General features: G+C 59.2%; 1 protein-coding gene across 1 annotated transcript in view; it reads left to right on the plus strand.

The window, feature by feature from the left end:
• Nucleotides 1-9998, plus strand: part of LOC148140028 (nuclear factor 7, brain-like) — a 35405-nt gene extending 25407 nt beyond the window's left edge. The window contains exon 6 of the mRNA XM_087979207.1: nt 9261-9998. Within this exon, the coding sequence (XP_087835333.1) occupies nt 9261-9775 (515 nt within the window). The 3' untranslated portion in view covers nt 9776-9998. The remainder of the gene's footprint in view (nt 1-9260) is intronic.
• Nucleotides 9999-15530: the final 5532 nt, after the last annotated feature.

Here is a 15530-nt window from a genome sequence, read left to right on the forward strand (position 1 = left end):
CCCTCCCACCCCCCCACACACACACATCCCCTTCCCTACACACACACCCCCCCACACACATCCCCTCCCCCCCCCCACACACACATCCCGCTCCCCCCCACACACTCCCCCTTCACCCCACACACGCACATCCCCGCCCACACACACACATCCCCCTCCCCCCACACACATCCCCCTCCCCCCCACACACATTCCCCTACCCCCCCACACACATCCCCCTCCCCCCACACACATCTTCCTATCCCCACACACACATCCCCCTCCCCCCCCCCACACAAACACATCCCCTTCCCTACACACACCCCTCCCCCCCCCCACACACACATCCCGCTCCCCTACACACACACCCCCCTCCCCCCCACACACACATCCTCTCCCCCCCAACATACACATCCCTCTCCCCTCCACACACACATCCCTCCCCCTCACAATAACCCCTCCCCCCACACACACACCCCTCCCCCTCCACTACACATATCCCTCCCCCCACACACACATCCCTCTCCGCCCCCCCACACACAACCCTCTCCCCCCCCACACACCCATCCCCCTCCCCCCACACACACATTTACCCTCCCTCCCACACACACACACTTACCCTCCCTCCCACACGCTCCCCCTCCCCCCCACACACACATTCCCACTCCGCCCCACATACGCACATCCCCCCCTCCACACACACATCCCCCTTCCCCCCCACACACACATCCCCCTCCCCCCACACACATATCCCCCTCCCCCCCCCACACATCCCCCTCCCCCACACACACATCCCCCTACCGCCCACATACATCCCCCTACCCCCACACACACCCCTACCCCCACACATACACCCCTACCCCCACACATATTCCCCCCACACACACACATCCCCCTCCCCCCCCGCACACACATCCCCCTCTCCCCACACACATCCCCCCCCCCCCACACACATCCCCCTCCCCTCAACACACACATCCCCCTCCCCCCCACACACACATCCCCTTCCCTACACACACCCCTCCCCCCACACACACACATCCCCTCCCCCCACAGACACATCCCGCTCCCCCACACACACACGTCCCCCTCCCCCCCCACACACACATCCCCCCCCACACATACACATCCCACTCCCCCCTACACACACATCCCTCCCCCTCACAATAACCCCTCCCCCCACACACACACATCCCTCTCCGCCCCCCACACACACCCCTCTCCCCCCACACACACACACACTTACCCTCCCTCCCACACACTCCCCCTCCGCCCCACACACGCACATCCCCCCCTCCACACACACTCATCCCCCTCCTCCCCACACACATCCCACTCCCCCCACACACCCATCCCCCTCCCCCCACACACACACTTACCCTCCCTCCCACACACTCCCCCTCCCACCCCACACACACTCCCTCTCCCCCCACACACACTCCCCCTCCACCCCACACACACTCCCCCTCCCCCCACACACACTCCCTCTCCCCCCACACACACTCCCCCTCCACCCCACACACACTCCCCCTCCCCCCCACACACACTCCCCCTCCTCCCCTACACACACTCCCCCTCCCCCCACACACACTCCCCCTCCACCCCACACACACTCCCCCTCCCCCCCACACACACTCCCCCTCCCCCCCCACACACACTCCCCCTTCGCCCCACACACGCACATCCACCCCACACACACATCCCCCTCCCCCGCACACACACATCCCCTCCCCCCACACACATCCCCCTACCCCCCCACACACATCCCCCCCACACACACCCCCCCCACACACACACATCCCCCTCCCCCCACACACATCTCCCTCCCCCAACACACACATCCCCCTCCCCCCACACACACATCCCCTTCCCTACACACACCCCTCCCCCCCACAAACACACATCCCCTCCCCCCCCCACACACACATCCCGCTCCCCCACACACACACACACATCCTCCTCCCCCCTACACATACATCCCTCCCCCTCACAATAACCCCTCCCCCCACACACACGCCTCCCCCTCCACCACACATATCCCTCCCCTCACACACATCCATCCCTCTCCGCCCCCCACACACACACCCCTCTCCCCCCACACACCCACCCCTCCCCCCCACACACACTCTCCCTCCGTCCCACACACGCACATCCCCCCCTCCACACACACATCCCCCTCCCCCTACACACATCCCCCTCCCCCCCACACACATCCTCCTACCCCCACACACATCCCCACACACACACATTCCCCTCCCCCCACACACATCCCCCTCCCCCCAACACACACATCCCCTTCCCCCCCCACACACACACACATCTCCTTCCCCACACACATATCCCTCTCCCCCACACACACATATCCCTCTCCCCCACACACACATCCCTCTCCCTCCACCCCCCCATACACACCCACCCACAGACACCCCCCTCCTCACACACCCCTCTCCCCCCCACACACACACATCCCTCTCCCCCCCTACACACACACCCCTCCCCCTCACTACACACACATCCCTCCCCCTCACACACATCGCTCCCCCCCCACACACATCCCTCCCTCTCCCCCACACACACATATCCCTCTCCCGCCCACACACACCTCCCTCACCCCCCCACACACCCCTCTCCCCACACACACCCATCCCCCTCCCCCCATACACACACACACTCCCCCTCCCCCCAGACACACCTCTCCCCCCACACACACACACACACCCCTCCCCCCACACACGCACATCCCCCTACCCCCCACGCACATCCCCCTCCCCACCCACAACTCCCTACCACCCCACACACATCCCGGTCCCCCCCCACACACATCACCCTCCCCCCCACAAGCACATCCCGCTCCCCCCCCACATACACATCCCTCTCCCCTCCACACACACACACACCCACACTCACCCCTCTCACCCCCCCCACACACACATCCCTCTCCCCCCCACAAACATCTCCCTACCCCCCACACACCCATCCCTCTCCCTCCCCCCCACATCCCCGCCCCCCCACAAAACCCCACACAGACACCCCTCCCTCTCACACAGCCCTCTCCCCACACACACACACACGCCTCTCCCCACACACACACATCCCTCTCTCCCCCCACACACAAATCCCTCTCTCCCCCCACACACACACTCCCCTCCCCCCCACACACACCCCTCTCCCCCATACACATTCCCCTCCCCCCCCCACACACACCCCTCTCCCCATACACATCCCCCTCCCCCCCCACACACATCCCCCCCCACACACATCCCTCTACCCCCCCCACACACACACCCTCCCCCCCCACACACACACACCCTCACCCCACAAACACACCCCTCCCCCCCCACACACACATCCCTCCCCCCCACACACACATCCCCCTCCCCCCACACACACATCCCCCTCCCCCCCGCACACACACACCCCTCCCCTCTACACATACATCCCCCTCCCCCCCCCACACAGACCCATTCCCCTCCCCCTCACACAGACACATCTCCCTCCCCCCAAACACACACATCCCCCTCCCCCACACACACACACACACACATCCCCCTGCCCCCGACACACACATCCCCATGCCCCCCCACACACATGTCCCCCTCCCTCCCCCACACACACATCCCCCTCCCCCTCCACACACTCATTCCCTTCCCCCCGACACACATCCCCCCCACACACACATCCCCCTCCCCCCACACCCCCCCCACACACACACATCCCTCTTTTCCCCCACACACACACATCCCCCTCCCCCCCCACACACACCTCCCCCTCCCCCCCACACACACATCCCCTACCCCAACACACACACATCCCTCTCGCCCCCACACGCATCCCCCTCCCCCCCACACATACATCCCCCTCCTCCCCACACACATCCCCCTCCCCCCCACACATACATCCCCCTCCCCCCCACACACATCCCCCTCCCCCCACACACGTCCCCCTCCCCCCACACACATCCCCTCCCCCCCACACATCCCCCTCCCCCCCACACACCCCCCTCCCCCCCACACACATCCCCCTCCCCCCCACACACATCCCCCTCCCCCCCACACACATCCCCCTCCCCCCCACACACATCCCCCTCCCCTCCACACACATCCCCCTCCCCTCCACACACATCCCCCTCTCCCCCACACCCTCCTCCCGCCACACACATCCCCCTCCCCCCCACGCCCATCCCCCTCCCCACCCACAACTCCCTACCACCCCACACACATCCCTCTCCATCCCCCGCACACCCCCACCCACAACCCCACACAGACACCCCTTCCCCTCACACACCCCTCTCTCCCCCCACACACACACACACTCCCCTCCCCCCCCACACACATCCCCCCCACACACACATCCCTCTACCCCCCCCACACACACACACCCTCAACCCCCACACACACACCCTCCCCCCCCACAAACACACCCCTCCCCCCCCACACACACATCCCCCTCCCCCCACACACACATCCCCCTCCCCCCCCCGCACACACACATCCCTCCATTCTACACATACATCCCCCACCCCCCCCCACACATTCCCCTCCCCCTCACACAGACACATCTCCCTTCCCCCCAAACACACACATCCCCCTCCCCCACACACACACACTTCCCCCTTCCTCCCCCACACACACACGTCCCCCCACACACACACGTCCCCCCCCCACACACACATCCCCCCCACACACACACACATCCCCCCCACACACACACACACATCCCCCTGCCCCCGACACACACATTCCCCTCCCCCTCACACAGACACATCTCCCTCCCCCCAAACACACACATCCCCCTCCCCCACATACACACATCCCCCTGCCCCCGACACACACATCCCCATGCCCCCCCACACACACGTCCCCCTCCCTCCCCCACACACACATCCCCCTCCCCCTCCACACACTCATTCCCTTCCCCCCGACACACATCCCCCCCACACACACATCCCTCTTCCCCCCCACACACACATCCCCCTCCCCCCACACACCCCCCCCCACACACACACATCCCCCTGCCCCCGACACACACATCCCCATGCCCCCCCACACACACGTCCCCCTCCCTCCCCCACACACACATCCCCCTCCCCCTCCACACACTCATTCCCTTCCCCCTGACACACATCCCTCTTCCCCCCCACACACACATCCCCCTCCCCCCCCACACACCCCCCCCCACACACACACATCCCTCTTCCCCCCGACACACACACCTCCCCCTCCCCCCCACACACACATCCCCTCCCCAACACACACACACACCCCTCTCCCCCCACACACACATCCCTCTCTCCCCCCCCACACAAATCCCTCTCTCCCCCCACACACACACTCCCCTCCCCCCCACACACACCCCTCTCCCCCATACACATTCCCCTCCCCCCCCACACACACCCCTCTCCCCCATACACATCCCCCTCCCCCCCCACACACATCCCCCCCCACACACATCCCTCTACCCCCCCCACACACACACCCTCCCCCCACACACACACACCCTCACCCCACAAACACACCCCTCCCCCCCACACACACATCCCTCCCCCCCACACACACATCCCCCTCCCCCTACACACACATCCCCCTCCCCCCCGCACACACACACCCCTCCCCTCTACACATACATCCCCCTGCCCCCCCCACACAGACCCATTCCCCTCCCCCTCACACAGACACATCTCCCTCCCCCCAAACACACACATCCCCCTCCCCCACACACACACACACATCCCCCTGCCCCCGACACACACATCCCCATGCCCCCCCACACACATGTCCCCCTCCCTCCCCCACACACACATCCCCCTCCCCCTCCACACACTCATTCCCTTCCCCCCGACACACATCCCCCCCACACACACATCCCCCTCCCCCCACACCCCCCCCACACCCCCCCCCCACACACACACATCCCTCTTTCCCCCCACACACACACATCCCCTTCCCCCCCCACACACACCTCCCCCTCCCCCCCACACACACATCCCCTCCCCCAACACACACACATCCCTCTCGCCCCCACACGCATCCCCCTCCCCCCCACACATACATCCCCCTCCTCCCCACACACATCCCCCTCCCCCACACACATACATCCCCCTCCCCCCCACACACACATCCCCCTCCCCCCCACACACATCCCCCTCCCCCCACACACATCCCCCTCCCCCCACACACGTCCCCCTCCCCCCACACACATCCCCCTCCCCCCCACACATCCCCCTCCCCCCCACACACATCCCCCTCCCCCCCACACACATCCCCCTCCCCCCACACACATCCCCCTCCCCCCACACACATCCCCCTCTCCCCCACACCCTCCTCCCGCCACACACATCCCCCTCCCCCCCACGCCCATCCCCCTCCCCACCCACAACTCCCTACCACCCCACACACATCCCTCTCCATCCCCCGCACACCCCCACCCACAACCCCACACAGACACCCCTTCCCCTCACACACCCCTCTCACCCCACACACACACACACACCCCTCTCCCCCCCACACACACATCCCTCTCTCCCCCCACACACACATCCCTCTCTCCCCCCAACACACATCCCTCCCCCTCCCCCACACACACATCCCTCCCCCTCCCCCACACACATCCCTCCCCGTCCCCACCACACACATCCCTCTCCCCCCCACACACACATCCCTCTCCCCCCCACACACACATCCCTCTCCCCCCCCACACACACACCCCTCCCCCCACACATACATCCCCCTCCCCCCCTACACACACACATCCCCGTTCCCCCCCACACACACTCCCCCCCACGTACCCCTCCCCCCCACACACATCCCTCTACCCCCACACACATCCCCTCCCCCCCACACACACAATCCCCTCCCCCCCACACACAACCCCCTCCCCCCCACACACACAACCCCCTCCCCCCACACACACAACCCCCTCCCCCCACACACACAACTCCCTCCCCCCACACAGACACATCCCCCTCCCCCCCACACACCCCTCCCCCCACACACACCTCCCCCTCCCCCCCACACATACATCCCCCTCCCCCCCACACATACATCCCCCTCCCCCCCACACATACATCCCCCTCCCCCCCACACATACATCCCCCTCCCCCCACACACATCCCCCTCCCCCCACACACGTCCCCCTCCCCCCACACACATCCCCCTCCCCCCCACACATCCCCCTCCCCCCACACACATCCCCCTCCCCCCCACACACATCCCCCTCCCCCCCACACACATCCCCCTCCCCCCACACACATCCCCCTCTCCCCCACACCCTCCTCCCGCCACACACATCCCCCTCCCCCCCACGCCCATCCCCCTCCCCACCCACAACTCCCTACCACCCCACACACATCCCTCTCCATCCCCCGCACACCCCCACCCACAACCCCACACAGACACCCCTTCCCCTCACACACCCCTCTCACCCCACACACACACACACACCCCTCTCCCCCCCACACACACATCCCTCTCTCCCCCCACACACACATCCCTCTCTCCCCCCACACACACATCCCTCCCCCTCCCCCACACACACATCCCTCCCCCTCCCCCACACACATCCCTCCCCGTCCCCACCACACACATCCCTCCCCGTTCCCCCCCCCACACACACATCCCTCTCCCCCCCACACACACATCCCCCTCACCCCCCCACACACACATCCCTCTCCCCCCCCACACACACACCCCTCCCCCCACACATACATCCCCCTCCCCCCCTACACACACACATCCCCGTTCCCCCCCACACACACTCCCCCCACGTACCCCTCCCCCCCACACACATCCCTCTACCCCCACACACATCCCCTCCCCCCCACACACACAACCCCCTCCCCCCCACACACACAACCCCCTCCCCCCCACACACAACCCCCTCCCCCCCACACACAACCCCCTCCCCCCACACACACAACCCCCTCCCCCCACACACACAACTCCCTCCCCCCACACAGACACATCCCCCTCCCCCCCACACACCCCTCCCCCCACACACACCTCCCCCTCCCCCCCACACACATATTCCCCTCCCCCCACACACATCCTCCACCCCCCATACACACACATCCCCCTCCCCCCACACACACCCATCCCGCTCCCCCCCCACACACACACATCCCCCTCACCCCCACACACACCCATCCCCCTCACCCCCACACACACCCATCCCCCTCCCCACACATACACACACATCTGCCACTCCCCACACACACAGATCCCCCTCCCCCCACACACACATATCCGCCATCCCCCCCCACACACACAACCCCCTCCCCCCCCACACACACACACATACACACCCCCCTCCCCACACGCACACACACCCCCTCCCCCAAACACACATCCCCTTCCCCCCACCACACACACATATCACCCTCCCCCCCACACACATCCCCCTCCCCCCTACACACACATATCTGCCTCTCCCCACACACAGATCCCCCTCACCCCCCCACACACATATCCCCCTCCCCCACATCCCCCTCCCCCCACACACACATCCCCCTCCCCCCCACACACATACCCCCCTCCCCCCCACACACATACCCCCCTCCCCCCCACACACATACCCCCCTCCCCCCCACACACACATCACCCTCCCCCCCCACACACACACACCCCCCTCCCCCCACACACACATATCTGCCTCTCCCCACACACACAGATCCCCCTCACCCCCCCACACACATATCACCCTCCCCCCACACACACATTCCCCTCCCCCCACACACACACCCCTCCCCCCCACACACCCCTCCCCCCACCACACACACACACCCATACCCCTTCCCCCCCCACACACCCATCCCCCACACACACAAACCCATCCCCCTCCCCCCCCCACACACCCATCCCTTTCCCCCCCCCACACACCCCTCCCCCCACCACACACACACACCCATACCCCTTCCCCCCCCATACCCCTTCCCCCCCCACACACCCATCCCCCACACACACAAACCCATCCCCCTCCCCCCCACACACACCCATCCCTTTCCCCCCCACACACACCCATCCCCCTCCCCCCCCACACACCCATCCCCCTCCCCCCACACACACATCCCCCTCCCCCCCACACACACATCCCCCTCCCCTCTCACACACACATCCCCCTCCCCTCTCACACACACATCCCCCTCCCCCCCACTCACACCACCCCCACCCCACACACACATCCCCCTCCCATCCACCCACACCCCCCTTCCTCCCCCACTCACACCTCCCCCACCCCACATATCCAGACCCAGGGACTGTCTCTAACTCTCTGTGTTTCTCTCCCAGTCTCTGTGACCCTGGATGTGGAAACAGCGAATCCCCGGCTCGAGGTCTCTGAGGATCTGAAGAGTTTGAGACGGACCGTGTCCCCGAGGAGTCTCCCTGACACCGAGAAGAGGTTTACAGACTGTCTCTGTGCCCTGGGATCAGAGGGATTCACATCGGGGAGACATTACTGGGAGGTGGAGGTGGGGGGGAATCGGGACTGGAATCTGGGAGTAGCCTCAGAGTCTGTGGAGAGGAAGAGACGGGTCAGTCTGATCCCAGAGAATGGATTCTGGACCATGGGGCGGGATGAGGATCAGTTTTATATAAACTCCTCTTCTCAATCCCCTCTCCCTGACGGTCAGATCCCCAGGAAGGTGGGAGTTTATCTCAGTTATGAATCTGGGACAGTTTCATTTTACAACGCGGACACCAAGTCCCATCTCCACACCTTCACTGGGAATAAATTCACTGGGAAACTTTATCCTTTCTTCAGGACCCGGGGTTTTAACCAGTTTCTGAGAATCAGCTGTTAAAGGGGCGGGGCCTCCCTGACCTCACATTGACCCCCGGGTTTAGGGTCTGGGTCAGGGATTGGGGTCAGGAACCTCCCATTGACAACAGGATGTTACTGAATGTGTTATTGAATTCTGAGATTATACTTTGTAACATCACAAACAAACTGTCAATAAATCAGATACAAATATAAATGTCAGATGGTGAAAATAAAAAGTAAATTAAATATCTTGTGTCTCTCCTTCCTTCATTTACTCCCTCCTTCAGTCCCATCCCCCATCTCTTCACCTGTTTCTCAGTCTGGAGCTGGGATTTCTCTGTGTTTCCATTTCTCACTCTGCACCCGGAACATGAAATCCTGAGGGAGAAATCCAAACACTGGAGGGTGTAACAAAACTGCATTTACATAGCATCCTCCACTGAGCTGCTTGTATCATTGGGGCGGAGATTTACACAGAATCTCTGTCAGGATATGCAATATCCCCAGTGTTTAACTGCCCGTTAACTCCGGTTCTCTGTGCACAGATGCTGCCTGATCTGCTGAGGATTTGAAGCATTTTCTGATTTTATTTCTGATTTCCAGCGTCCCCAGGATTTGTTTGTGTGTCACCGCCATCTGCTGGATGGAATTGGTACTGAATGACATTGGGCCGCGGTACCGTCTCCCGCCAGGCGGGGGCGGTCCTGTACCGTGTGTCTGAAAAGGCTCCGAGGATCATCGATCAATTTGGAAATTCACTGAAAAGGAAGTGTCCAGGGTCGAGCTGTTGCTGTGATCATGTTTATTCTTTACACATCTGTTGGAAAACGTGGAAAATCGTCAACAAAATACCAGATAGTAAGAACTGAGCCCCAGATCCTCTTTAATTTCAGGAAGAGGTCATTCCCGGTGGGATCGGGTGGATATTATTCCCGCTGAAAGATCCAAAACAAACACAAGGAGTTGAACGGGGAGCCGCTGGGCATCGTCCAGGGAAAAGGTGAGAACTTTCTCCAATGTCTCTGATCATCTGAACAGAGCCTGGAACTGGCTCCTGTCAGTATAAGGGAACAGTCGGGAGAGGCAATCTGCAACATTAAAGTCTCAGAGTCAAACACAGAGACTGGAAAGGGAGGCAGAAGTGAAAAGGAAGAACATAGTGAGGGCCATGAGGTTAAATATGACCCAATGGGGTTTCTATTTAAAGACAAAATATTGCTCGGTGAAAGACAATCCTTGATCTGCCTGAAACCTGTTGGTCCAGAACAAGGAGTTGACCCTGACCGAGTGTTGCAGACTGGCACATTTCAAGGTCCAGGACTACGTGCTGAGGGACGCACTACAGCTCAGGGCAGCTGCTGCCAAGGTGCAGTGGGGAAAGAAAATCGCCTGGCACAGGGTGATTCCCTGATCCAGAAGGTGGGTCTCCCAGGACGGGACTAAGCTGAGAGCCTGCATCATCAGAGGACCTTGAGCCCTGATTTGTGGGCGGCACGGTGGTACAGTGGTTAGCACTGCTGCCTCACAGCGCCTGAGACGCGGGTTCAATTCCCGTCTCAGGCGACTGACTGTGTGGAGTTTGCACATTCTCTCCGTGTCTGCGTGAGTTCCCTCCGGGTGCTCCGGTTTCCTCCCACAGTCATAAAGATGTGCAGGTCAGGTGAATTGGCCATGCTAAATTGCCTGTAGTGTGAGGTAAGGGGTAAATGTAGGGGTATGGGTGGGTTGCGCTTCGGCGGGTCAGTGTGGACTTGTTGGGCCGAAGGGCCTGTTTCCACACTGTAAGTAATCTAATCTAATCTAATCTAATCACAAAAGCAGTTAGGTTCTGTGCAGAGTTGAGCACAGCGTCACGGCGCTGCTCGGGATGAACCTCGACAAACACCACTGCATTCCTCTCCAGACTTCTTCTGGTTAGGCATATTTTTCAAACCCACCGACTCCCACAGCTACCTGGATTACACCTCTTCCCAGCCTATCTCTTGCAAAAATGCCATCCTGTATTCTCAATTCCTCCGCCTCCGCCATATCTGCTCCCAGGAGGACCAGTTCCACCACAGAACACACCAGATGGCCTCCTTCTTTAGAGACCACAATTTCCCTTCCCACATGGTTAAAGATGCCCTCCAACGCATCTCGTCTACATCCCGCACCTCCGCCCTCAGACCCCACCCCACCAACCGTAACAAGGAAGAACGCCCCGGTGCTCACCTTCCACCCTACAAACCTTCGCATAAACCAAATCATCCGCCGACATTTCCGCCACCTCCAAAAAGACCCCACCACCAGGGATATATTTCCCTCCCCACCCCTTTCCACCTTCCGCAAAGACTGTTCCCTCCGTAACTTCCTGGTCAGGTCCACGCCCCCCTACAACCCACCCTCCCATCCTGGCACCTTCCCCTGCCACCACAGGAACTGTAAAACCTGTGCCCACACCTCCTCCCTCACCTCTATCCAAGGCCCTAAAGGAGCCTTTCACATCCATCAAAGTTTTACCTGCACATCCACTACTATCATTTATTGTATCCGTTACTCCCGATGCGGTCTCCTCTACATTAGGGAGACTGGACACCTCCTAACAGAGCGCTTTAGGGAACATCTCCGGGACACCCGCACCAATCAACCACATCGCCCCGTGGCCCAACATTTCACCGTGTGGGCGGCACGGTGGCACAGTGGTTAGCACTGCTGCCTCACAGCGCCAGAGATCCGGGTTCAATTCCTGCCTCCGGCGACTGACTGTGTGGAGTTTGCACGTTCTCCCTGTGTCTGCGTGGGTTTCCTCCGGGTGCTCCGGTTTCCTCCCACAGTCCAAAGATGTGCAGGTCAGGTGAATTGGCCATGCTAAATTGCCTGTAGTGTTAGGTAAGGGGTAAATGTAGGGGTATGGGTGGGTTGCGCTTCGGCGGGTCGGTGTGGACTTGTTGGGCCGAAGGGCCTGTTTCCACACTGTAAGTAATCTAATCTAATCTAACTCCCCCTCCCACTCTGCCGAGGACATGGAGGTCCTGGGCCTCCTTCACCGCCGCTCCCTCACCACCAGAACGCCTCATCTTCCGTCTCGGAACACTTCAACCCCAGGGCATCAATGTGGATTTCAACAGTTTCCTCATTTCCCCTTCCCCCACCTCACCCGAGTTCCAAACTTCCAGCTCAGCACTGTCCACATGACTTGTCCGGACTTGTCCGACCTGCTTAGCTCCTTTTCCACCTATCCACTCCACCCTCTCCTCCCTGACCTATCACCTTCATCCCCTCCCCCACTCACCCATTGTACTCTATGCTACTTTCTCCCTACCCCCACCCTCCTCTAGCTTATCTCTCCACGCTTCAGGCTCACTGCCTTTATTCCTGATGAAGGGCTTTTGCCCGAAACGTGGATTTCGCTGCACTTTGGATGCTGCCTGAACTGCTGTGCTCTTCCAGCACCACTGATCCAGAATCTGGTTTCCAGCATCTGCAGTCATTGTTTTTACCTGGCTGGATATTGAGGCTTCCCAAGCAAAATGCCCCCTCATCAATCTATTATTTATGGATAAGATGAGAGTTATTACAGATTACTGTAAAAATCGAATTGTATTAAATACAATCAAAGCTTGGAGGATGACATGACAGGATGAGGATAATTTACAAAAAATTTCTCGTTTTACCCCTATAGTGAGAACATTGGAATTTCAGCCAGGCCTGACTGATGCTGGATTTAAAATCTGGGAGTCCAGAGGCACCTCCTGTTTGGGAGATCTGTTCGATGGGGAGGTCATGATATCCTTCAAACAGTTGCGTCAGAAGCAAGGACCTTCTTCAATATTTTCAAGTACAAGACTTCAGACAAAAAAAGACCACATTGATGATTAATCCATACAAATCAGATTCGGAAAGGAGAGTGCTGCGGCCAATGGATGCGCCCTGAGTCAGTACTCTCTACCACTCACAACGTAATACATGAAGGACATGGAACGGTTATATAAAATCTGGAATCAAGAATTAGGGATAGAAATCTCCTTCGAGATGTGGGAGGATATCTGGGAAAATGCCATGAAGATGTCATAGAACTCAGGCTATTCAATAGAAAATACTTCATAGGGCTCATATGGCACCAAACCGATGTGCAAAGTTCAAAGCAGAAGCATCTCCAATGCCCTAAATGTAAAATAGAAGTGGGTACTCTCACTCACTGTTTGTGGACATGCCATAAGATTTATTCCTGATGAAGGGCTTTTGCCCGAAACGTCGATTTTGCTGCTCCTTGGATGCTGCCTGAACTGCTGTGCTCTTCCAGCACCACTAATCCAGAATCTGGTTTCCAGCATCTGCAGTCATTTTTTTTACCTCGTTGATTTTAACCCTACTGCGAATCCTCTTGCAAGGATGCCTGCCTTGAAGAAGTTTTCCTCCTCTCTCTCTACAAGAATCTCAGGGAGTCCCTCTCCCACTGCAACTCCCATGTCATTTCCTCTGAAGCTCTTCAACCATGTCCTGAAACAAACTCGGTACCACAGCCACATTTGCTTCCTCAGTGCCTGCCTCCGTAACCAACTCATCCCACACGGACTCCGGACCACCTTTAAACCAGCAGAGTTCAGACCCGAACAGGACAAACAGTACAGACTACAGATTCAAAAACACCAGCAACAGTTCTCCTTCAAGATCCTCCGCTCCACGCTCGCAGCAATGCGCCGGCACCTAACCTCTCCACAGTCAGCCCTGCCTCAGCTGAGGGCCACACTCTCTCAGAATTACAAAGGACCCACTCTGTACTACATCCTCAGGAGAAAGCTTTATTCCTGGTGAAGGGCTTTTGCCCAAAACGTCGATTTCGCTGCACTTTGGATGCTGCCTGAACTGCTGTGCTCTTCCAGCACCACTAATCCAGAATGCCATAACATTTGCAGATATTGGAACAGCATAGCGAATGCCTTGGCAAAGATTTTGGGAATGGAGATTTGGGTTGGACCCTGTGTCTCTTTTTTTGGGCTTTCCAAATTTCCCCTCTCTCGATGCATCCGGGAAGAAGTGGTTCACTGTCCTTTCCTTTTGTGCTAGGAAAAACATTTCAGTAAGTTGGGATCCGAAAGTCCTCCAGAACTTTCGAATTGTCATAGGATAGTCATGGAATATATTCCCCTTGACTTCCTTACGAATATGGTGCACCAAAAAACTGAATTATTTTACAGAACATGGCAGCCCTTTTTGAACTACACCAATGCAGATGTATCGGCCAGATGTTCAGGGCCTTTGTTTAGCCGTGGGGATGGTGCTTGTTGGTTCGGGGGCCCCTGGGAGGAGGAATCCCGTATAAATATGGGTTTTGTTATGACTTAATATAATTTTATTTTGAATGTGATTTATTTAATTATTTTTTTCCTTTGTCTTTTTTTTGGTATTGTGAGTAATGTACGATACTGTGGTTTTCTTTTTAGAGTCTTCTTTCCTGTATCCTATTTTGTGTTTTGGTAGTTTGTACAGTAGATTAGTAGTTAGTCTTCTTAATTTTATATTGATGATGTTATTATATTGTAAAGTGGATAAACTATTTTGTATTAATTTTGTAGTTTTGTAAGAAACAACTCAAATTTTTTTCAATATAAATAAATATTTTACAAAATAGCAGGTATGATGGGCTGCTATTATTCCTGCTATTATTCACACACACACAGAGGGAGAGAGGGCAGACCCCAGCCCTGCTCGGCTGCACCTACCAGAGGGAGTGAGACACTCAGAGCAGACAGTCCTCCCCACCCCCACAGCCCAGGAGAGCTCCCCCAGCCCCATGCCTGACTCGGAGAAGGGAG

This window comes from Chiloscyllium plagiosum, unplaced genomic scaffold, assembly GCF_037043375.1.
Source record: "Chiloscyllium plagiosum isolate Xiang-an unplaced genomic scaffold, Cpla_swu_hap1 HiC_scaffold_35, whole genome shotgun sequence".
NCBI lineage: Eukaryota > Metazoa > Chordata > Chondrichthyes > Orectolobiformes > Hemiscylliidae > Chiloscyllium > Chiloscyllium plagiosum.